Raw genomic sequence first — 25379 nt, 5'->3', positions numbered from 1 at the left:
CACATGCGTAGTCCGCCACGAGGCGGATACCAAGAATAATATGTTGTTTCTTTGATCGTGATTATTTAGCTGAGGGAGAATAGAAAATGGACTGTGTAGGAGAGCAGCAGGAGAGGGATCACAGCACAAAGGATACATGAAATTTGCTAAGACAACACACTTTGGACAGTAAGAGAAAAATAAATATATGGAACTGGCTTCAGCAGGTTCAGTGTCCCAGCAGCCACACATTATTCCACTTAGTTTGTATCATGCCAGGTTTTGTGTTTCTCATTCAGGCTGCTGCCACTATGGATTCCCTATGGATATGCCAATCCCTATGGATTCCAGCTTATTCCACTCCTTTTGTAGCCGAAGTCTCTTCCAAACATTACAAATTGTATTAACTGGTGAACAGGATGTGGCAGACCAGAGGAGAGGGTTGGCAATTGCCTGTCCACGCAGCTTATACTGGTCAGCTGACATGGGACTGCTGTCACAAGCCGTGCACCTCACAGATGAATGAGAGATGGCAGCATAATTACTGAAATGCTGCAGTTTGGTTTGTTTTGTTTTGTTTTAATTTTCTACACCTGGTCAGCCAGACCTCTTTCCAGGTATCCTTTGCTCTCTCTTTTTGTCACCTGGTTCGAGGAAAACATTTTTAATGAAAATGCCCCAGGATTAGGAGTCAAACAAAACCAAAGTCAGGTGTCAACTCTTCAACTGCTAACTGGGTAAACTTAGGTATGTCCGGTGAGATCCATGGTCCTTTCCGTGGAGACACCAGCAGGCTGTGTTAGAAAGATAGTAACAAATATACAACTCTGCCACTATAAAGTGTTCCATGCATATGAGTTGTATGGTATATTATGTATCTGTGTATTATATAAATAAAAAGTATTTAGCTTAGGATCTGATGAAAAATATAGGGTAAATAATTGTGCAAGCGGCATGAAAAAATTTTAAATATTGTCCAAATCTGTCAACAGCTTCATACTAATTTATTTGAATAGAGAATTGCATGGTTATGATTGAGATTATTCTTGTGTGCAATGTACATTTCATTTAGTTTTGTTTCTGTGCATAATTTCTTTCCCACAGATATGTGTTCTTTATTGCATGTCCTTTGATGCAAGTTAACTACATGAAACTTACTTTCTGCTACCAGATTATTTTGGCATAGCCTGCTTAATTTTGTAAATGATACAGATAAATCCAATGAAGTAATGTTATAAACCAAAACAAATCTTGGAAGTTAATTATCTCACAAGGAACTCTCCTGGAGATTATAAATTAGAAATTTGTTGTTCTGATGAACTCTATTTTCTGGTTTAGTTATTTGCATCTCTCACTTGAGGAAAAAACATCTTCGGGAATAAGAAATAAATATCACTTCAACTGGTTGAAAGAGGGAAGTCTTTCTCTTGCAAATAAATGTTTCCCTTTTGGCCACAAGATGGACTCTGCAAAACAAGGCAGCTCTTCAATTACTTCTCACAAGTCTTTCCTATTTGAGTTAAAATAATTTACTACAAATGTAAAAATACATATATATATATATATATATATATATATATATATATATATATACATACACACACACACACACATATATACACATATATGCATATGTATATAAACACATATATTTCACACATATTTATACACATTTCTCTCTGTGTCTGTGTGTGTCTGTTTCATAATCAAAACTTTTCTGATTGACCTCTACTAAAAATCCTCTGTCAAAGTCCCATAACAACCTTACCAATTGAATTATAAGATACAATAAGAACCTATACATTGCAACACTTTAGAGATCACAGAGGAAAACCATCTTATATAGTCTGTGTTAAAAATCTGTTCCTATAAACCTGGAGCATTCTGGAAGATCCTTCGTGTCCAGGAAAAAGAGTAGCCTAATATAGAGGATAAAGTTGTTTTCACCATAATTGTATCACAGACTTGTTTTTCTGCATGGTTTGCCAAATGAAAGCATTTGAGACGCTGAGCTTGCACTGGATCCCAGGTGTTGAACTGCGGGTCACTGACAGTCCTCCCAAGTTCCCGTTGTTAAGCAAAGAAGTTCATGTGCAGGGCAGTTCAGTTCCATTACCCATCAGGGGCTTCTGCCAGGAACTCTCTGCTTCAAAACAAAGCCATCAGCCCCTGCTTAATTGAAAAAAGGATCAATCAAGGGTGTCATTTTGGCAAATCGGTGGACTACATAAAACTCAACAAATATAAAAGGGAAAAAAAATGGTGGGTCAGAAAGCATCTAATTGGATTTAAATAGCATACTAAATAAAATATTAAATTGATGATTAGAATGTTAAAAGTAAGGCAAGGAGTCCAGATAAAAATAACAGGGGTGTGGTTTTCCCTAATATCTCTTCAGAAATTATTCGAAAGAAGAAGAAAATTGAGCTGGGTTTTCTACTTTGAACAAGTGAACAGTGCTGCCTTGTCTATAAAACTGTCCTTGTGCTATTCCTACTGAAACATGGTCCTTTGCCTCTTTTTAGGCTTAAATATTTTGTGGTCCAGAATTCCATAGGTCTGCCCAGTACACCTGTGTCAGCCTGGGGAGTTGTTTAGCTGATGTCCATAAGCATGAAACAAGGATCAGCCAATGCATTACCTAGATTGTGCTTTTTATTATTTAAGCAGAACTATATTTACCATTCAATACATATTCATAAAGTATTCTGTGAAAGCCACAGTATACAGTTGGGGGGAAGGAGAAGGGAGCACAGATGAGATGGAGTCTACTATCAAAAGTAAAATAAATGAATACAAACCTCACCCGAATATGTAAATTGTACAAAATCACTTAAGTTTTTATGTATAACAAATGCTCTTGCAAAAAACTGGGCATGGCTTTTTCTAGGATAATATAGGATAATGTTTTAAGAACAGAAATTTTTATATTTACTATTTGTCCTATTTTGTTGGATGTAAATTCCGGTCATGCTTAAAACACCATTGTCTGCATATTCTGGAATAAAAATTCAAAATCATACAAGACTCATTTATATAACTCATGGGATGCCTTGGTAACTACAGTAAATGTCTCTCAACATGTAGTTGGTATGACAGTTTTGGTGGCACTCATTTTGACACTTCTTCTTTCAGATATCAGAACTGCTGATCCACAAGCTCAATCAAAACGCGGTGCACTTTGAGCTGAAGCCTGGGGTCCAAATCCTTGTCCATGCGGCTCACTTAACAGCAGGTCAGTTTACAGGTCCCTGGCTTTGGGCTAGTGGCTCTAGCAAAGGGGGATCCCAGTCTGTCTTTTCATCTTAGCAAGACGAGGTGGTACCACTGCTAACGAGAAATAGGGCATCAGTCTTTGGAGGTTCCTTTGCCTGGCATTTTTGCCCTAATGAGGACCTATAAGAGTCAGGTGACTTTTGTACTTAGGCACCAGCAAAACTGTCAGGGAATCACCAGGATACACACTCCTCAAATGATGACACGCTCTGTCTCAGCAGGAGTCTCAAAAATAAAGTTAGCCTTACAAATAACCTTTTATCTGATCTTGTTGCAAAACTTTATTTTCAGTTATTTACGTTATCAAGAGTTTTATTTCTTTCAGTTTTGGGATAGTGAGTAGAAATAACCGGGACTTAAGAGCTGTACAGGGCCATAGCCAAGAGCAACCCTAAGTTGGTCATGTATGATCTCAGTATCCTTGAGCTTCTGTCTATTCACCTGCAAAAGGTGGTTGGGGGATCCTCCTGCTAAGGCTATATAGAAATCTCAGTGATAATTCAGGTAATTCCAAGTGTATATAGATACATATTTTTGTGTTACATTAATAATAAATTAATATTTACTGAGTACGTATTTTTACAGAGTATAGTTCTGGTACACCATGGAATACAAAGGCCAATAGGAAATGGTCTTTGCCCTCAAATAACATATAATCTAATTGTGGTGTGGCAAAATTTGGTGGCAGCAATGGTTATGGTGCCAGGGGGTTGGGAAATGGGCAGTAACGGGGTATCTCAATGAGTAAAATGCATAAATGCTTAAATAGAGACTTGGTGTACTTAAGCACTAGATTTTACAAATTTGTAGCCAGATCATAGGTTGCAATCTTGGCTCCCTCACTTCCTTGCCATAGAGACCTTGAGAAGAAACTTAACATCTCGGAGGCTTAGAGGTGGCACTCTTACCTGTGTCCATGGGATTATGTAAGGATTAAGTTAATTCGGATAACGTACTTAGAGTAGTGCCTGGCACTAATAATAGTAAGCCATTGTTTCTCTTTCTATTTTTTTATTGTTAACAATCAAAGTTATATAGGAAATGTAAAAGAGAAAGAAATTGTGTGTAGTCAGAATGATACAGGAAGGCTTCATGGAGAAAGTAGTCTTTGGGAAGAACCTCGATGGATAGAAAGGATTGACCTCCAGAGATCATTTCAAGCACCAAAGCCCCAAGGAAGGATCATGAAAGTCTCCAGGGTTTGGGAGATGCTGAATAAGTGGGGACAAAAAACAGCAACTTCCACCTCCCTTCTCTGGTTGTCTGGAGATTCTGGAGGTGTGCCTAGGTCTAGAGGAAGGCCAATGAGGTTGGCCACTGGCCTGTTTTCTCCTTGGATTCTATTTTTTTTATTCTTTGTTAGGGTTTCATGAACTATTTTATTTAGAAAAAAAATCCCACTGCCTTAAAAAATACTTAAAAGTCACTGTTGTGAGGATGAGATATGGAAGTAGAGTATGGAAATATGCCAGGCTGCCATTTGTACTTACTTTGGTGGGCTCTGGGAAGCCATCAAGCTGATTGAATGGAGACATAACTGAGTCAGAGTATCACTTCAGATGACCCTTCAGAGCAAGGAGGATTGAGGAGGGCTGATTTTCTATTCTCCATCTTGTCATCCTAATTCATCCATTGAACAGGCATGTACCGAGTACCTTCCTACTCTGATCCAAGCAATGTCCTCAGCATAGGACAGAGTCTGTGCCTTCATGAAGCTTCCATCACTGGGGAAAACTACACAAGGAACAAATTAACAAATGCCCCTTTTTGAGTTGTGTTGCTCATGAAAATGCCATGAAGAAAATGAGAAAGTGTGAGAACATTGAGAACAATTAAGTAACACCTGTGAGAGCAACTGTTAAGCCTCAGGCAGGAAAGAAAGCTGCCAACTTATCTCAGGGCATTTGATAATCTAGATGAGCTGTTTCCTCCCAAAAGGTCGACCTTTGGTCTTTGGTGAATGGTGGTGACACAGGGCAGTTACACATGGCTGGTTGTACTGGAAAACAAAGTACAAGGACATCAGTTGCACTCATTCCCATGTGGCATCACCGCCACACCATTGACACATTTTTCAAATGACTGGAACGTAACAACTTCAAATTGTTTTCAATAGATTTACCAATTGGGGCACCTGGGTGACTCAGTCGGTTAAGCTACTGACTTGAGCTCAGGTCATGATCTCATGATTCGCGAGTTCAAGCCCCTCATGGAACTCTGTGCTGACAGCTCAGAGCCTGGAGCCTGCTTCAGATTCTGTGTCTCCTTCTCTCTCTGCCCCTCCCCCATTTGTGCTCTCTCTCTCTCTCTCTCTCTCTCTCTCAAAAATGCATAAACATTGTTTTTTTAATAAAAATAAATAAATAGATTAACCAATCAATCTAATTAGACAGTCCAGCTTGTTTAGGTGGCAGACTGAACCTTACCATCCTCTCCTATGACAGCTAGAGTTCCTTGTTCCCTTTTGGTTTAGAGGTTAAAGACAACTGAGCCATACTCCACACTGAACTCTGGGTTTGAAGGGATGTGGCCAACTAGTCCATCCCCCATAATGCAAAATTTGCTTTACAGCTACTCAGATTCTAAACGAACACTATCTTCAAGCAACATATTTTTCTGTGGAGTAGCTTCATTTATTAGAAAAAAAAAACCTCCCTTACTGTTTACCTGGGACCTCTGTTGGTAAGGGGACTGTCCTCGGTTAAATGAGGCAGAGAACTAACCCCACTCCTTCAGCTCTGGAGGCCACCTGCATTTTCCACCTTTGCTTCCTCCCATGCTTCTACGCTAGCAGTTATTTTATGTGCCTGACCTTTATTTAACTGATTATCACATCACACTCCAGAGATGGTTCAGAATATTTTGCTAAATTCGAAATCTTATTTTAAATGTTACCCGAGGAGGCTTTCCTGTAATGACAACTGGTAGAGCTGGGATCAGGCTGAAAAATAGGGATCAAAGAAATGGGCAATTAGCTGAAACTGGTTTAGCCACAGCTTGCCAAGGGAAACCTATATAGCAAAGGCATCCAAAAGCATCCATGTGTGATTCATAGTTGCAGATAGGAAAGAAAGTCCATTCCTGATAACCATGAGGGTTAATTACACCAGTGTAAGTTCCAGCAGGCAAGGAATAATGCAAAGTTGGGAGGATCTGGAAAATTTATCCAATTAATGTTTATAGTTCGTTCCACCACTGGGAATTTGGGGGGCGGATCTCTGGGAAGAAATGGTGGCAAAAGGAAGGTAAGTTACCGGTGCTTAGGTAAGCGCACTGACATTTGAAGAAGAACTTCCTGCAATATAGATCTATATGATGCAATATTACTAAGAGAATAAAATAAAAATGAAGTTTGGGGTGCCTGGGTGGCTTGGTCGGTTAAGCGTCCGACTTCGGCTCAGGTCATGATCTCACAGTCCGTGGGTTTGAGCCCCACGTCGGGCTCTGTGCTGACAGCTCAGAGCCTGGAGCCTGTTTCAGATTCTGTGTCTCCCTCTCTGTCTGCCCCTCCCCTGTTCATGCTCTGTCTCTCTCTGTCTCAAAAATAAATAAACGTTAAAAAAATTTTTTTTAAAAAAAAAGAAAAATGTAGTTCGAGGCAAAACCCCAGTGTTAGAGTAGGTAGTTGGAAGATAGTGAAGAAGTCTTTGACTTCCAACCACTGTGGCTTATTCAAGGTTCTTCTCTGTTAGATTGGAGAGTAGGGCCTTTTGACAGGATGACTTCCAGACATTGATCAAGTGGCATTATTGATCAATTATGACTAGCCCAGTGACTGGAGTAGATGTAGACTTCTATGTAGATAATCAGCTCCAGTTTGAAGAGTAAAGGAAGAGGATGTCAAGGGCTGATGGAATAATGGAGTTGGAGACTTGCTGTGTTGAGTGTGGCCATGTTCCCCATCACTGCATTAGAACTGGTGCAACATCACTCTTGGCCTCACTTTGACTGCAAAAGACAAGATTTAGGTTAAGGTGTGCTCTCTTTAATGACTGTGACGAGGAAGTGAAACGTGTGATGGATCAGTTTCCCATTGGAGATTGCTCCTAAATTAGCCCTAGCCATTCGATGTTGTAAACTGTTCGAACAGAGTAGCAGATTGTGTCTGCCAAGACTTTCTTTAAGTTGAAATTAGCACACTCCTGTTTGGGTGGCTAGGAAGAGAAGGCCGAAGGTCCCTGGGGGAAAGAGCAAAACCGTGAGGAAAAGTATTTGAGGCAGAATGTCTACCTCACTCCCTTTCCCTGCCTTTCATCCCCCCTGCAGGCAGGAGGAAATAAAAATTGAAAAAGAAGAAAAAAGAAAAAGGAAAAAGGACCACTGTTTGCAACATTTCATGTCTCCTAAGCAGGATTGCTAATACCTTCCTAGGGACCATTCCAGCACACTGCTGCATTCCATTAATTGCCCAGCAGATGTTCAGCAGGCTTCTTTTAAAAATGTTTGAGCCAGAGTATGTTGCTGGTGAGAGAGGCAGTGCATAATTTGGTTTGTCTCCAAGGAAAAAGAACTGTCTCCTTTCAGGAATTTACTGGCCTTATTTTGTTTTTCAAATTCAGTTCCCTGTTTGCTTTTATGGGAACACAAGGTAAGCACTTCTAGGTCTGGATGTCATTAGAGACTGGATTTAGGCTGTTTCCCCCTACATGTTCTACCTGGAAATTCATTAGCTTTGGTATCTACACTGAGCTAAACTTTGAACGCCGTCCGTGTTTTGTTCTTAGCCACTCCTGTGCTTTTCCGTTTCTTTTCACTTCCTCTTGAGAGCTCTGCCACTCATGACAGCTAGGTTTCTGAAATTCTCTTTGTGGAAAAAAGGGATTTGAAATTGCATGTGAGTAGGGAGAGAATGAGACTATTAACAAGAAGTTGAGGGAGGACCGTGGCCAGAGTGGCTCTCTTTGGCTTTTGAGACATGAAAGCAGCCGTGTTTAGTGGACAAAGGCCATGATGTTCCGCAACAACCCAGAGAGTGGGAAAAAGGAGTAGAAATCGATCAAGCCAGGTACCGGACTAGAACGCCGGTGTTTTGACTGAAGTGTACCTTTGCTCATGCTGTTCTCAACTAGAATGTATCTACCACCTCTCTGCATCTCCTAAGTCTGTTTGATTTTTAAGACTTAAATCAATGCCAACATTTGCATGGTTGTCTTTCTAGAGACTTTTACCCAGGATATCATCTATTCCTTCTCTCAACTCACATGGACTTTTTAAATCTATATTTGTCTAGTGATGATGGTAACCATTGTACCTAGCAGAGAACTTGCACATATCAGGTGTTCAATAACTATTGCCTTTATAAATAATTAGATGTGTAAATAATTTATAACCACTAGAGATATATTCAATATCCCATTCCCTCAGTGAACCTTTAGCTTCAGTTTACTGGATTGTGAATCAGTTCCATGACATCCTGCCTCTTAACAAATAACTGGTGAGGTAGACCTGGCCTTCTCTTCTCCAATAAGCGTCTGCGGAAAGCACATCTTTGTGTTTTTCTTATGTCACATGTCCCATCAAGAGGCATTATAATTGTTTATATCCACGTTGTGGGAAATGAGAAAGTTGAAGAAAAATTAGAGTTCTGTGTCCCAGATTAAGGAAACCTAGAGAGGAGGAGAAGGACTGGCAGGAGAGCTGTTCCAGAAGGAGACTGCACCAAGTATACGTAGCAGCCCTATTTCCCTGCCCTGGTCACTGGCAGGAGTGTTTCCCAGGCCACACTGTGCTCGGTCAACACATTAGATTGCACTATCTTGACCTTGTCAAACTAGACCTTCTTCACATCTTTTGTGACATCTCCCTTGAGCTCTCTCTCATCCATGGTTTTACCCTGGCCTTCTATTATTCCTTGGTATTATTTTTATTTACCTACATTCTTCCACATCTTAAGAGCTACGATGTCATCCCAGGGAGAATTTTTCCAGTAAGACTCACAGGAAGGCTTCAAATCAGATGCAGAGCATTTGATCTCTGTTGGTGCTTATGAAAAGACAAAGTTAAGCTATTAAGAAGATATCCTTAAAATGCCAGCGGCTTTTCTCATTGCCCCTCATACTTGGAATTTACTCAAGGGCGAGGTCCATTTCAGATTTATTACCTTATTCCTCGCGTGACACTGTGCCTTACTTTGCAATTAGTCCTTTAAACCTTTGGTTCATCTGGTGATGTGAGATGAGCTAGGAGCCTCGCTCAGTCCACACTGGCTGAACCTGAGGCACAACAGTGATTTGCAGGAAGCTTTACTAATTCTAAATAAAGAAGATGAAAAATATTCCATGCAGCAGCCAGGTTCAATAAAGATGAGCTTTAAGGTTGAATACGGATTCACCAAAACAAAGAGAAAATAAGCATGCCAGGTTGAGGGGCTGTGTTGAGCAGAGGCAGAGCAAATGCATAATTTGATGTGGTTTGGGGTATCTAGACATATATCCTTAAATATCCTTAATTGATATATCTACTGAAGGTAAAATTATGAGCAGAGGCAAGAGAGAGGGATAAATTCAGGGAAATCAAATCTGCCATTAGTTGATACTCCATTTATGTTACAACCTTTGTTGTTCATCACCCATGCTTGCTAGTGAGAAAACCCTCAATAATGCATCCTTGAAATTGCAAAGTATGATGCATATGGAAAAGGAAAGAAGGGGCAGATGGAAGAAGGATTTTTTTAAATAATAAGTTTGGGCAACAGTCAATAAGCTTTCTCTTTTTAACAACTTTTTTTTACACATTTTAGAAGATGTTTTCAACCCACGAGGCAAGAGATGGTAACTTATCTGATAGAAACGGAGCCCTAGAAGTAGGAGCCTCTTTTTTTGGTTGCCAAAGATCAGTGGTTCATGTCGGGTTTGATATCATAAAGCAGATGAGAGGAAAACTCTACCTGGAAGCTGGAAATAGAAGGTTGATACCCTGGTGAGACCAGGAGCAGACTGCACATTCAATTCAGAGCTAGAATCTACCACCTTATAGCCGATTCCTGGGTAGGAGGGGTCTGCTGACAGTGGATAGATCAAAGCCCTAATTGCTGGTACAAATCTTCTAAGCTGTTTCAAACTCTGTATCTTTGTTGCGGTGAGAACCCACAGTCATGAGTAAATTCAGTGATTATATTTGGCCATGCGAGTGGGGGAAAACAGCTTAAAAACGTGTGATTCTTTCAAGGTAGAAGAGATGAGGTTCTGCATGAGAATGGAAGTTAAAGGCTGAACAAGCAAGGGGTACTATTTTATTTGAGAACAGAAAACCTAACTAGATTGATTCACACTACATTACAAACAACAGCACCACGGGGATGATTTGCATCTCACAGGAATGACTTATTGGACAAATAAACTGAAACTTACATGGTGTGGCTGCCACACAGAGGACCTACAAGAGCTAGAAGTGCTGGAACTGATCCTTCCCTGGAAACATGTATGGTTGGAAAGACTGTATAAGCCAGTGTAGACGAACCCAGTTATAAAGCATCTGTTCTTGACCCAACTCTGCTTTCTGATTATTTAGACAGCTTCACAAAAGTAGAGATTTTTCAGGTCTTCCTGCACATAAGTCAAATCCCAAGGAGTGATACTGGTAATGTGCATTTTTAACAAGTTCCCCAAATGATGTGTATACAGCCAGGTTTTTCCCCAGGCTCACCAACCACTCCCATAGAGCATTTTACAGACACAACTCCATCTGTATAACAAGGGAATGTGCGTGTCTGTCGCCAGCAATAAATCTGATTTATAGCTCAGGGCATCCACTAAAACAGAAGCACGCATTAAAAAAGAAAGGCCTGTGATATTAAGTGTAGGAGGAAATTAGTAATAAACATTAAAATCTAATTTTTCCGCATATCTGGAGCCAACCTAATTGGCAGAATGGGTAGATGGCAGTGGGAGGAAGGGGGGAAAAATGAAACATGTCTGTGAATCTGAGATCTACTATATCCGTTATCTAGATGAATGGCAAAGGCCAGCCAAGAGCTGTGGCCGAGAGGCAGTTGAAAAATGATTAAAGTGTGAACTAGAATCTTAGTGGCAGATGTAATTGAATAGCCATGAGTTTTATGAAAGTTGAACAAATTGTATTATCTAGATGCTATTAATGTGCTAGTGTGAGCAGAAAATGATGCCTCTGCATTTCACTGTATTTTTTGCATGCGTTAGAGAACCAGGGTGATCTTCTGCCCTCAGCTTTCCAGCGGGGTCACTGCTCTTCCAGAGTTTTGGATGCAGATGATAAAAAATGTGAAAGGTTAATATTGCTCAAAGGAAGAGCCTCAAATTCCAGGTTAAATACATACATATATATATATATATATATATATATATATATATATATATATGTATATATATATATATATATATTTTTTTTTTTTAATACAAACTACTCCCACCCCATCCTGTCTGTCTAGCAGTTGCCTTGTTGAAGCTGTTTAGGTTTAGGAAAGCTGTCCTTTGTCAAGGATATGTGTGGGTTTTTAATAAAACTGTTATCTTGTGTTATCTTGGCCTCCATCGTTGCTGCCGACTGGTTCAATTTCTTTTTTAGGTGTAATAAAAAGATAACTATCACAGAGATATTAGAGAATTAATATTTCCGGGCTTCAGTTGCTACCCTTGGATATGTTATGAGTAAATGTGAGAGGGGGTAAGGAACCAGAACTTCAGCCTAGGTCAGGATACATCGTGAATTGTGTGCAACACTTTCACATTGAGAAAGAGACTTTCCACTTGAAGGTGGAATTAGCATCAGTTGAGAAGCTTTAGAAAGTACAATATCATCTAAGTCACATCATTATGGATGCAGATGCCATATTGTGGAGTTGTGGGGCTCTGAACTGTAAAGTGAAATAAATTGTTGCAATAACATTTTCCATTTAGGGATGAAATTAGTGCTAGTGAAATTCTTCCACAGCCAATAAATTTATCCATCCCTTTAGTCTCCGGTTGCCTTGTTATCTACACAGTTATCATTCACAAATCTTTGTGAGTAAAGTCATCCTAGTAGTATTTTTCCCTTCTTCTATTTTTCCCCCAAATAAACGCTTTTTGTCCTCTGCAAATATTTAGGCTTTTTCACAGTCGTACGGATTCAGTGGCTTTCGACAACTATTAAGCCACTATGGCTTAATGGCAGGTAATAACGGGTGCCAGCATATCTAAACATACTCCTTTCCCCAATGTGATCGCATGAATGTGTTATTTTCATAAATATATCAGAGGCCAGCATTGAGGTTGCTCTTTAGCTTCTAATAGATTCTTTCTTCACCATATTTTCCTGAGATGTTTCTGGCCCCATAAAAAAGAAGAAGAAGAAGAAGAAGAAGAAGAAGAAGAAGAAGAAGAAGAAGAAGAAAGAAAGAAAGAGAAAGAAAGAAAGAAAGAAAGAAAGAAAGAAAGAAAGAAAGAAAGAAAGAAAGAAAGAAAAAGAAAAAAGGCTTAAATGTCTACATGGTAACTGGCCTGAGTTGGCCTGGCCTGAGGATGTTTCTAGAAACTCTTAGGTGGAAAATTGTCAGGGGGAGGGACCATACGAACAGTTCAGATACAGGGTACAAATATGCATCAGGTTGGAAATAGAAATGATAGTTAGGATGCAGGAGACACAGTTCCCCAAAGGGAAGGCAAGGCACATAGTCCAGAGAGATTGGCATGAGACGGAAGGCAGGAGAACACATATAAAATACAGAGAAGACACCAGACTTAGGACAAGCTACCTTTTAGACACTAAGTTTCTTCTACCTAGAGGTGAACAGGAGTACTCTGGGTTGTATCTGTAGTGTGTGCATAAGCTTTAAGAGCACTCCTTTTCATCAGTAAAGTGTTCTGGTTTAGAAGAGAATAGTTATGGTTATCTTACTTATGTCCCGCCAGTCTGCCCATGGGAGCAGAGTTCCATGGCAAGAATTGGGTAATGTAGAGCCCAAACATAAGAATTGCTAATTGGTGGGGCGCCTGGGTGGCTCAGTCGGTTAAGCGTCTGACTTCGCTCAGGTCATGATCTCACAGTTTGTGAGTTAGAGCCCCGCATCGGGCTCTGTGCTGACAGCTTGGAGCCTGGAGTCTGCTTCAGATTCTGTGTCTCCCTCTCTCTCTGCCCCTCACCCGCTCACACTCTGTCTCTCTCTGTCTCTCAAACATAAATAAACATTAAAATTAAAAAAAAAAAAAAGAATTACTAACTGGGTGTTTAACCAGTAGAGAGGAATTTTGAAGAGAGAAGGTATTAGTAAGCTATTGCTGCATAACAAATCACCCAGAAATTCAGTGGCTTAACAGTGAGCATCTATTATTGCTGTTGAGTCTGTGGATCATTTCGGTGGTCCTGGTTTTGTCTCTACTCATTGTGTGTCTGCAATCAGCTACAGATCATTGGGGAGGGAGTTCTACTGGTCTTAGCTGGGCTGCCCCATGTGCCAGGTCTGCTGGCTGTAGGCTGCTCTAGAACCAAGTTCTCATCAATGTGATCTGTCATGCTTCATCAGGCTACTCTAGGTGTGTTTATACATGACAATGACAGGATTCCAAGAGATAGAGGAAAAGTACAGGGGCCTTGAAGCTCACATTGACACACTTTCACTCCCAATTCATTCCATGGCCATATCACGTTGTAGTACTAGCCCCGATTCAAGGGGTGAGGAAACAGATTTCACGTCTTGTTATGAAAAGCTTCAAACTCAAATTGCAGAGGGCTTGGATACAAAGATGGGTAGAGAATTTATCCAGCAATACAGTCAATCTCCACAAGGCTGCCCACTCTCTTAGGGGAGATTGGAAATGCTTTTAGGTAGTTTAACAAGCTCTCCCAAAGTTACAATGAGGTTAAGCTACGTTTAGCAATCAAGGGGTATGTCTTTTATTTTGTCTTATTTTAGTGACCCAGAGAATGTAAAGGTCAGGCACACTCTAAAGTTAAGGACTGGATGTTTTATGAGTGATAGTAGGTAGGACCTTGCATGCAGTATTCTCAAACTGTTGTGCACAACAGTGACCTGTGTAGCATGTTGCATATAGTTTTCTGAGATCGATTCTCAAAGACATACGGACTTTTCTTTTCTCAGGTGAAGCCTAGGGCACTGCATTTTCACACATTCTCCAGGTGATTCTGATTCGGGTAGTCTATAAATTTATACTTTGAGAAACACTTTACAAGGTAAGCAAGATTTTCAACCCTGGAACTTTCAACCCTAGAAAACGAAATTACACCTTTCTCTTCTTGTCTGTCAACTACAGTGATAAGTTTTGTCTTTGAGTCACCCATAGTTGTCCTTACGTGTCCAAGTAACCTAAACTCTATGGCTGGACGTTCCTGAAGACTATCTTCAATTTAAAAATAGTAGCAATGCTTCACCAGGCATTAGTGCCTTCCCTGGAATTCTCACACAATCTGGCCATTAGGCCTCCAGGATTGTGGCTTTATCTCATTACAGTATGGCAGTCCTTATGGCTCTCATGATTGGGTTTGGATTTGAACTGACAGAAAGAAAAAGTGTTTTTGTAAATGAAAACCTGTTGCTCTTTCTGCAGTCTAGATTATCTTTGTACCATTTCCATATCACCTTAATTTCTGGAAAAGAGATTTCAGACCACGTGGATTTCATGATATCCGGGCATGTTACTAAAGCCCAGCTCAGGTCTGCTTGGGAGGCAGGAGAGTCAAAAAGAAAATCAAAGCTTGGCAGACTTGCTTTTGTGAGTTTCTTGACAGCACTAAGTCCTGCATTAGAAATGTACAAATGAATTTGAAATGTAGTTCAGGGTTTCAGGGTCAGAGTGCAGGTAGGAGTTCTCCAAGAAAGTCCCTTTGCTAGGACGAGAGTACAGACAGCACTAAGGATTTCTAGCACTGCTTCACTGGCTGATGGCACCATATTTACAACATGGAAATAGACCAAACAAAGGGGCAAGCCTGTAGCAAAGGGGGAGGTGGTACCCACTATGAAGCTCTTCCTCAAGTATGTTGCATGGGACCTAGGTCTGCAAAGGGTCTTTGGCCATGTGATTTTGGGAAACACTATGGTAGAGTTCAATGAGTTTCTTTCCTGCAGGACTGCTGTGAAAGTTTAATTACTGATGAGCATTGCAAATTTCTAAGATGGGGAATTTTCAAAATTATCTAGCATGGTTAATTCCATCATCCATCGAGGCTTGTTTTCTATAGAAGACCCTTTCGGGATACAATAGCAAAGACAGGACAGCGTTACAAACATTGAGCGTGTACTATGTGCTGGGTATTATGCCAAGTGCTATAAAAATTCCGTCTTGGTTTATCCTCACAACTTTCTAAAACAAGCACTTAGTTTTAGCTCCATTATGTAGATGATGGCATTGAGGTTCAGGGTAAGTCACTTAAGCCCAGAAGTGGCAGACTCAGAACCTGGTACCAAAAAGGGACTATAATCAATTTCTTCACCCCAGACATGGAGTTTTGAAATTGCTTTCATGCACACAGGCCATGACCATTTATTCAGGACACCATATATACATCATTCACTTTTCACAGGAAGACTTGTTATCCTCATAAGCAATGCCATTACTATAATCAGCCTAGGTCCTCATGAATAGAACATAATTCAGTGCACCTCTGAGTCCTCGCAGGATTTCAGAAACAACGTGAGCCAGCACCCAGGCTTAGAAAATGTGGACTCATTTACAGAACGGACATGTCCCTACTTTTACTCTGTGTGTGGATAATGGCAAATAAACTGTTCAGCACGTTCTTTCCCTTTTCTACCTTGTTTAGGCTGCAACTGGAGAGGGATTAATTTATGCTAATTCCACACAACAAACTAAAACCCATTTATCACAAGTTTTCATTCCTCAGCAGAACACACACACGCGCACCTAAGTGTTAGGCAAACTGAGATACTGCAGCTGCTGTTGTGCGGCAGTAATAGGCCCGTTTATATCCCGGGCCAGGTCAGCAAGCAGCGCCACGGAACACAGAGGGCAGTGGCGTCCAGTCTCTCCCTGCTCTGCCTGCTGCTGCCCCCCCCCCCCGCATGCTGCTAAGTGATGCAGAGATGGGGGCAGCAGACAGCATGCGCTTTAGAACTCAGATTACAGAAGTTCATTTTTCCAAAATACTTTGCTAATTACTTACCAGTGCTATTGCTGCTTATTTACAAATGATGATTTAATGAGGAATGATTTGGAATTGAATGATTTAAGCCTGTGATGTGGAGATAGAGGATGAGGAAGGGAAGGGAGTGCACGCGCGCGTGCGCGCGTGTGTATGTGTGTATATGCATGTGTGTGTGCGCACGCACACTTTCTCTGCTAGCGAGAGCCTGGCCGAAGCAATTTCCTCTCTTTACTTTTCCATTTATTCCAAATGCCAGCCCTTTCAAGCAGTTACCAGTATCCTTCCTGGTAACTGCATAGCACTGATCTCTGCTGCTTTTGAAAAAGCATGCAGCTAGGAAGAAGTTTCCTCATAAAGCTAACCTGCCTCTAAACCATCTTAAACAGACGCCCCTCCCTGAACCTGCATGTGTTCCCTGTCAAGCTAAGGGTTTGCATTAGAGGATTACCTATAAAGCATCTTCCCACTTTTATTTCCTTGTGTGTGATGACACGATTGTGATAATGTCAAGACAGAGCAAGACCTTCTCTTTGAGAGTTACAGATGGAATTATATGATAGCTAAGATTTGCCTTCCAGAAGAACCCAACAGTTGAGGTTGTCGGGACTAGATGGGGAAAAATAAAATAATGTTGTCTGTGGATTGATGTGTGTTGAAGCCAGGTGCTGGGCGCGTTTCTCTATGCACATGTACCATGCACGCGTGCACACACATACCATATGTATGAACATATATATGTCACCCAAGTGTAAGCGTGCATGCTCTGTGATTCTAATTGGTCCTGTTAAGGCTTGATAATATTTTAGCTGGAGCCACTTAATTTGCTTCTCACACTGTAGTTCTTCCATAGATATATAGAAGATACAGTTCTTGGTATATAGACACAAGATGTATGTTTTTAAATTTCTGGTATCTTCCACTGAAATTTGCCCCAGGCGTGTGTTTGGGGTGGGGCTCGGGTTTAAGGCTTAGTACTTCCACTTCCTCGTTCTGTGTCCTTTGGAACAACATGAACCAGTGAGAGCCTCGCTGTTCTTTTCTGTTCAGCAGAGGTCACACTGACCCCGCCTTCCATTTGTGCGAGTCAGTCGTGAAAATGTCCATGAAAAACAAAAGGTGGCCTCTTCTCCAGGGACAGCCTGCCAATTCTGGTGTGTGTTCCCAAGTGTTTCTGAACTCCTTTGCTGATGGCACTGTGTTTGCCTCAGTGAATGAAAGACACTTTCATGTTCTCATTTTGACCCGGAAGCACATTGGCCTTGGCTGTCTCACCACAGCCTCCTCACACACAGACTCACCCACGGGCACCACAAGCACAAGCGCTGCTCGACTTACACAGGAGAGAGAATCAGAGGGGTTGCTTAATTTGCCTGCTTCCTAAAAGCTGATTCTACTACAACAACTAAACCTGTTTTCTGAGAAAGAGGGCCTGACCTGTGTTTCCCACCAAAACGATTTGGTGTCCAGAACATGGCTTTTCAGTAGCGCTGAGTGGCTGGAACTCAATCGTACAATAACCAGACAGAGCAGAGGCTTCCTCGCGTCTTGTTGGAGAATGTCAGTATACAGTCCCCATTCCTGAACCTTTGTACCCGGGTGATGAGAAGGTTGCCTTCTTGGCTCTCAACAGAGAAAAGCCATGGGAAATGGTGCTTGAAGGTCACCCACATTTCTGACTACCAGACTTGACTTAAATGATGGAAGATAAAGGTCAGCATCCAGGCTTCTAAGGTGTGCATGTGGTTTGGCTTTTATGCTTGAGCTACGCTATATTTGCAAAATGTCAGTTTTTGAGAGATTGAAAATTAATTGCAAACAAAGCCCTTAAAGCACGAACAGATTTGACCCTAAGATTGCAGAGGACTTGGAGGTGGAGAGAGAGATGCTACACTCTGACAGCAAACTCAGGGCTGGAGGACTTTTGTGGATGCAAATGCATCTGTTTGGTCCAAGAGGAGAACTCACTGCATCTGAGAGGCTGGTCTTTCCTGGTATGAGCTGTCAGGGCTTTGGGAAGTTCTACAGACGACCCTGAATCATACACCCCTCTGCCTGCATCACAGTGGCTGATTTTGTGAAATACTCACTTAGCCATCAGTTTCCTGTGTGCAGAAGAGATAAGGATGCTCCATTACTCTCTAGTTCTTTGTCTCACATGATGGTTGCAGAGACAGAGGGGGGTGGGGATAATTCATAAAAATCTCCCTGTTGGTTTTTCTGGGGATGTGCATTGCTTAGTGCGAGGAAAGCTTGCATTCGAGAGTATAGGAAAGTATAGTAATTATAGTCTTATAAGTGTTGATTAAAAATAATAGCAGCAGTAGTAATAAACCGTGGAACTTACAGAAGACTTAATACGTGTCTAGTACTGTTATCAGTGCTTTACGTAGATTAATTCAACTGGTCCCTACAAAAACCTGGTGAGATATGTACTGCTGTTCTCATCTCACCACGTAAGCCTGTTGAGTGAAATAACGTGCCTAGAATCCCATAGCCAGCACATGGGAGAGCAGCCTGGAATCCCCGAAGTCTGGCTCCAGGGTCTGTGTTTCCAGTCATCCACTGCACTTCTTAAATAGGCCAGCTGGAGCATCCTAGGGGCTAGGACAGGCTCCGATGCCCCCCTCACGTGTCAGCTGTGTGACATTCATCTGTGTGCAGACTCCACCTGGTTTCCTGGCACTCACCATGCCTCTGTGGGGAGAGTTGTGAGCCTCTTACAGAGCCAGGCATGCCCCCATCTCTGCCGGTGACCATGCCTTGTATTCTCCCCTAGCCCCGCTGGTGGACCTCACTCCAACTCACAGTGGGTCTGCCATGCTGATGCTGCTCTCAGTGGTGTTTGTGGGGCTGGCCGTGTTCGTCATCTACAAGTTTAAAAGGTACGTGTCCTTCCGTCCATGTCTCCCCTCCCCTGTCCTTCTCCCTGACAGGTTCAGAAGCATGAAATGCCGCGATGTACGTCTCCCATGCATAGCCATGATGCTGTCTGTTAATGTTTTAGGAAGATCCCGGGGATTAATGTTTATGCCCAGATGCAAAATGAGAAAGAACGAGAGATGGTCAGTCGAGTCAGTCCCACTGAAAGCAGGCCCCATATCCCTCAGACTGAACTCAGGAGGCCTGGCCAACTGATAGATGAGAAGGTGGATTCCCAGCTCATAGGTAAATGACTCCCAGTAGCCCTCAGCTGTTCAGCCTGGGTAGTTAATGGCTGACTCTGCCTAACCCCTTTCTGGCTTGACGTAACCACTTTCTTCTGCTCTAACATTCCTGAGAGAAACAGCTAAGATGTCTTTTTCCCTGCTTCCTCCCATTGGAATAAGAAAAAAAAAGAAGCCTTCTTGCTCCTATGTAGTTTTTTTTTCCCTCCCTCTCTTGTGACTTTATTCTTCTTTTTGCAAAAACTTTTCCTTTAAATATGGGGCTCCAAAAATGTTCATGGGCAAAGAGCAAAGCATTTTTTCTAACAATGTACAAGAAGGACGGGCCTCAGAGGCTGGATCTGGTCATCTGGAGGGCCAGGCAGCTTATGAGGAGCAGGCTATGGAGTGACAGGGTAAGACAGGACAGCCTCACCTAGAAACAACTCTAAGGAGGAGATATTACTCCAGAATACTTGTAGAGAAGTGACATGATAGAGGAGGACCGGGCTGATGACCCTGGGTTTTTGTTTGTTTGGTTTTTTTTTTTTTTTTCTTTTTAATTTGGCAGTCATCTAAAAACTGTCCTCCAGGAAACACGGAACCTGGGAATTCTGAGGACAAGAGGCATAAAATTTGTAGAACATTCCAGGAGTAACGTTTCCTGAAAGAGACCACTGGAGGGCTAGACTGTTACAGAGCAGATCAGCAGATTTTTTCCTCATTTTTACCTGTCCCCTATGAGAAGTCTTAAAATGGACCTCACTCTATATCAGTAGAGCTCTGTCTCCCTGCCTATGAATTAAGCACGGGAATCCCAACAGCTAGGTCTAGAACCCTACTATTTGTGGCAGAGGAAACTTGCCAAGGGAGGTCGACAAATGCATGGAACCACCATTGGGATCCATGGCTTGCCAGGAATCAGGAGTTGGCATCAGGAATCAGGAGTTGACGTTGTAATATTGCCATCTAGATCCTGTATTGTTGCCCGGGGTGGATAAATTATTATTTACCCATTCATGCCTCCCTCTAATGTCAGAATACCAAACCTTCTAGAAGGCCATTCATTGCCTAGGATTTTGTATCTGCTACTTAGAAAACGAAATGAGCACCTAAGTGGAAACATAGCCCTCTCTTTAAATGGATGGGGGAAAATTCTTGGCTGTATTGGGGAAAATTTCAGTGCAGTGACTGGCTTGTATCAGAAGTAATAATAACAACTGTGGCCACAACTGGGGTCCAGTTTTCAGAGCGTGCTTTCTTTTATTTGGGGAGACAGGGTGATAAGTGTGTAATTGCTTTAGGTTCAGGAGAAAAAGGCTTTTCTGTCTTTAAGTCCAGAGAAGCATCCACCCTGTCTATTTACTTCTAAAGCTTGTAAGCGCATTTTTGTGGGTCATTTGGTTTTCAATCCCATTTCCACGGGGTATGAAGCACAGCGCCGTTGACTTTATTAAAGTGGCGATCCCTCCTTCGCCAGGAGCGTCCGGCAGCACACTGCACAGTCTCTGACACCTTCCCATTTCCAGTGTCATTAAGTGAGTGTTACACGTTTTCTCTTAGGAGAGTAGCTTTACCCTCCCCTCCCTCCCCTTCTACTCAACCTGGTGACTCATCTCTCCGATTGCAAAGAGCAAGACACGCCACTCCGCCTTCAACGCCAAAGCGGGGATCTGCTGGGGCGCAATTTGCAATTTAAGGAAAACCCCCAAAGGCTACAGGCGACCTGCCGATCAGGAAAGAATTTCGCTCTTGTCAAGTGCACCATCCTTCATGACCACTAACTTTATGTTTTTTTTTTCTTTCCTTTGTTGTTCTGTTTCCTATTTTGCCAGGAAGTATTTCCATAGTTGCTGAGAATCAAAGCACAAAAGAAATCCCTACCTATGTAAATGTTTGAATGGAGGACGCCAGTAAAAACAAAAACAAACAAACAAAAAAATAAAATAAAAACAATCAAAATCCAAACAAACAAACAAACAAACACTCACTGCATCGGGACTTTTTAATTCTTCAGACACAGACAACAAGGGTTTTTAGCTTTAAGCCTGTGCATGTGGACAATACCTTGAGAACATGCTTGGAGGGGCAGTGTACAGGTGCTCTATTTTAATGGAAAAAACACTCCCCTCCCCCTTTCTCCCTCTCTCTCTTTTTTCTGATCGGTCGTGTTTGTAGAACATTCATAACATATAGAGGCCAAGGAAATCTGCATGTGTTTTTGGAAATATTCTTGGCTCTAGATTTAACAGCTATTTTAGCTCTACGGGCTGACGGGTGGATTAGCCACCCCAGCCCCTTTCATAAGACACAAAGACATGCACAGGAGTGTGAAACCCTGAGCTGTTTCTCTGTTCCACTTTCCTTACTGCCATTTTTCTGTTCTCAGTTATCTCTGGTAGCTCTGTTGGCCAGCGGTGACCACAGGGCTGCTTTTTTGCATTCTGTATGGCCACAGGGATGAAGAAGTGAGTTGAAGTTCCATATACTCAGGCAGAGTGATGCAGGCAGGCAGGGGGCAGGCATGTGAGAAGTGGACCTTTCCCTCACCCAGGCTTTCCCTTGCAGCTTCCCTACTCTCACCCCAACCAACATAGAAAAGAGAATCCCAGTTACCCGTCGTCTGGCCTCCCCATGTGTTTGCTATCCATGTGTGATCATGACCTCTTGATGTCTTTGTACCTCTTCCTTCCAGTTTCCAAGTGGTCTTTCAAGTCCCCCTACTTTTTTCTTCCCAAACATGTTGCAAGATTCTGGACATGAACCTCGGTATTTCCTAAATACTGGCCTGGCGCCTGCCAACCTTGCCCTTGTCACATTCAAATTTCTGATCCGTCAGCATGCCAGCTTCCCTACACACTGACCAGGCTGTCCTGCCCTGCAGGGTTCAGCTCCATGTACCCTTTGTCTCCTCCTGGAGAACCTGCCTCTTGCAAATAGCCTTGCCTTTTCTCACCTGGAAACATGCAATGTGTGTGAAAGAGTTGATACATGCAAAACAATTCAGACCTGGCCATGTACACTGGAAAAGAAAGCAGACAGATGCGTAGTGGTATTCTCACACCTTAACAAAAATCTCTCGTGTGCAGATTCCAGAATATTCTTGCGAGAAATGTTTTGACATGTTACTGTGTGGCAGGGCAGTTTCCTTCTGTAATGGTTGCTATTACCCAGTATTTGTTCTCTCACCGTAGAGTAAAACTATTTGTAAAATAAAACTGATTTTAACGAGAAGAAGAAGCAGGTTAATGGATTTAATATTGAAGAGTGTCAAAAAGTCTGAGAACATATGGAGGTCTTGTCTTACATGAGGATGCAATTTTGGTTATGAAGGAACCCAGACATTTCACATGTGTGATCTCTGATCTCTGAGTATCGTAGTATTGGCAAAGGAAAAATTAATAAGCTTCAAGGGGAGGAGGTAGATGTCTAAAGCAGAATGACTCAAGGCATGAAAAATCCCTGTTTGCCCAGGGCAATAATGAAAGAAGCACCAGAGAAAGAATGACACAGAAGCATGTCCAGCAGAAGCCCTTGGAGGATTATGAGTTGGGTAAAGCCCACTCTAAAATATAGTAGAAAGCAGTTTTGAAAAACCACTCAGAAGGAGCAGCCTCCTTCTTGGCCATGTTCCCAGGCCAGTAACAGCTTATAACAGGGTCCCAGTGATAATGGGGGTGTCCCAAAGGTCTTGAGGAGCCCTGCCCTTATGTAGCTGGGCAGGAGAAGAGTGACAAAGCTGCAGTCAGAAGTTAACCAAGCAGAAGTTTTTGTGATTGAGGATGCCCAGTGTGGATCTGGGAAATGGATTATGCCTGCGGCAACCATCTGTTTGTAGAACTCAATTGATCCCCAACCTGCCAGGCTTCCTATCCCATAGGACACATCCTCATCGATCCGCTTCAGTTGGAGCCGCCCACGTTTAATCTGGAAGACAAAATGTTGGGAAACCAAAAGAGGCTCCCTCAAAACAGCACAGGGGGTCCTTGGAGTTGCAGTTCAAGTAATTTTAATCGGAAAATTATGAGAAATGGAAAAACCCTCTGAATCTAGCACAGTGCCTTGCCTAGAGTAGGTATTAAGAAAACCACTCGTTGAAGGGATACATGAAAAGACTACGTGAGAAAACATAGGGAAGGATGGGCTTGCAAGTCCTAAAAATCGAGGTAGACATGAGATACCTGGCATTTTGGAAAGTGATCACAGATGGCCAGCTCTCTAGTGAGCATCTCCAGGGTCCTCATGTGCCTCTCCTCCAAGCTCCCTCCCACCTGTAGGAGATTAGTGAGGCTAGGTACTGCTCAGAGGGGACCTCATTGTTCTTACAATCTAGCTCTATGGTTCTCAAAGTGTGGTACCTGGACCAGCAGAATCAGCATCACCTCAGACTTATTAGAAATTTGGGGTCCCCCTACTGAAGTCCCACTGAATCAGAAACTCTGGGGGGCTAGGGGCCCAGCAGTCTGTTTTTACCAGCCCTTCAGGTTATTGTGATGCACACAGAAGTTTGGGAACCACCGCACCCTGCCATTCCAGCTCAATCCCAAAGAGAACGTAGTAATGAGAGCCTACAAATGGGAGGGACCCAAGTGCCTACCTACTCACTAACAGCAGGTGCAAACACAGTGAGGAGTTTGGTGGGCCAGAGGAGTGAGTGGCGAGGGATGGGCATGGAAGGGAAAATTCAGGGGAAGCTAAAAATCTGATATTGTGATGTTTTCCAAAACTCCCAGAGGGCAAACTGTGCATGCTCTACCCTGAAATACCCAGCCAACATTTTCTCCTTCGCCTTATTCCTAATTGGATTCACTGTCCAAAATGCAGAGGTTTGCCTTGCTTTTTTTTTTCAGAAGTTCCAAACAGCAACTTTGAGAGCAATGGGGTGTTTGGCAGCTGTTCTGTGTTTTCCAGGATTCCAACTGAGCATTGAAATCCCTCATTTGCCAACTTATTTTTATAGGAAGCCAATTTAAAAAAAAAAAAAAAAAAGAAAGTTTTCTTATAGTATCGGAACTACTTCTAATTTTCAAATGACTTTTTTGATGTATTTTTTTGTTAAATACTATGTAGTGTAATGTATAATTGCTCTTGTTTATTGCTTTTACAATCATATTTATTAAACAGATAATGTCTCTAAAGTCTTGGCCTCAAGGAGTGTATTTTATCTCGAACCCAACTGTGACATTCAGTCTTGATACACAAGTGATGCAGCTATAGGATTTTTATTAAGGCTAATTACGTGACAATAGACTAAATACCACAGTCTCCAAGGGTTTTTCTGTTTGTTTGCTTGCTTGCTTGGTTTTCGTTTTTGCTAACGAAGGAGAGTACAAATACCTAAATTCTACCTGTATTCTAGTGGACTATATAGTGTTGTTGCTTTATTAAAGTACATGATTCTACTTAAAAATCACTCCAAACTGGTTACTTTGGAATGCGTAACATGCTCATTATATTCAGTTCAAAATTAGAACTTATTAATATGGGACAAACCCATTCAAATTGTTTAAAATCTTGTAGTTACTGAAGGAGCGAACCTCCATGTGATACAATGACCTGAAAAACCCGGGGAGTGGTAAAGACCCAGACGACAGCATAAAAGAGGCTCCCACCCTGAAATTAGGAGAGTGGAGCTCTCCTCCTGGCTATGCCAGCTGTGTGACCTTGATCAAAGACTTTCGCATACGAAAGCTTCAGCGTCCCCACGTATGTAATCTGAAGGAAGAAGATAACTTCCAGTTTTGGTATCGTCAGTGGGTGAGTCATTCCTGAGAGGCCTCGACAGCTGATTTAAACCTGATGGAAAACAACGAGGTGGACTGGATCCCAAATCCTCCAGCCTTGTGGCTTACTTCCTTGGGTGGCATCTCTTCTTAGGCAACATTTTGCCCTTATATTTTGTAT

At 42.0% G+C, this 25379-nt stretch overlaps 1 protein-coding gene across 6 annotated transcripts in view; it reads left to right on the top strand.

Annotated features, from left to right (window-relative positions):
* The window catches only part of SORCS1 (sortilin related VPS10 domain containing receptor 1), a 547844-nt gene that overhangs the window by 482872 nt on the left and 39593 nt on the right, over positions 1-25379 (top strand). The window contains exons 24-27 of one of the 6 annotated variants that reach the window (XM_045438832.1): positions 3115-3214; positions 19109-19214; positions 19337-19497; positions 21311-24445. In XM_045438832.1, coding sequence (XP_045294788.1) covers positions 3115-3214; positions 19109-19214; positions 19337-19497; positions 21311-21375 — 432 coding nt within the window. In that variant the 3' untranslated portion in view covers positions 21376-24445. Of the gene's footprint in view, positions 1-3114; positions 3215-19108; positions 19215-19336; positions 19498-21038; positions 24446-25379 lie in introns of those variants that run through there. The other 5 variants (XM_045438834.1, XM_045438837.1, XM_045438835.1 and 2 more) reach the window with 5 other exon arrangements.

This window comes from Leopardus geoffroyi, chromosome D2, assembly GCF_018350155.1.
Source record: "Leopardus geoffroyi isolate Oge1 chromosome D2, O.geoffroyi_Oge1_pat1.0, whole genome shotgun sequence".
NCBI classification, from domain to species: Eukaryota; Metazoa; Chordata; class Mammalia; order Carnivora; family Felidae; genus Leopardus; species Leopardus geoffroyi.
This window is presented reverse-complemented; position numbering and strand designations above follow the sequence as displayed.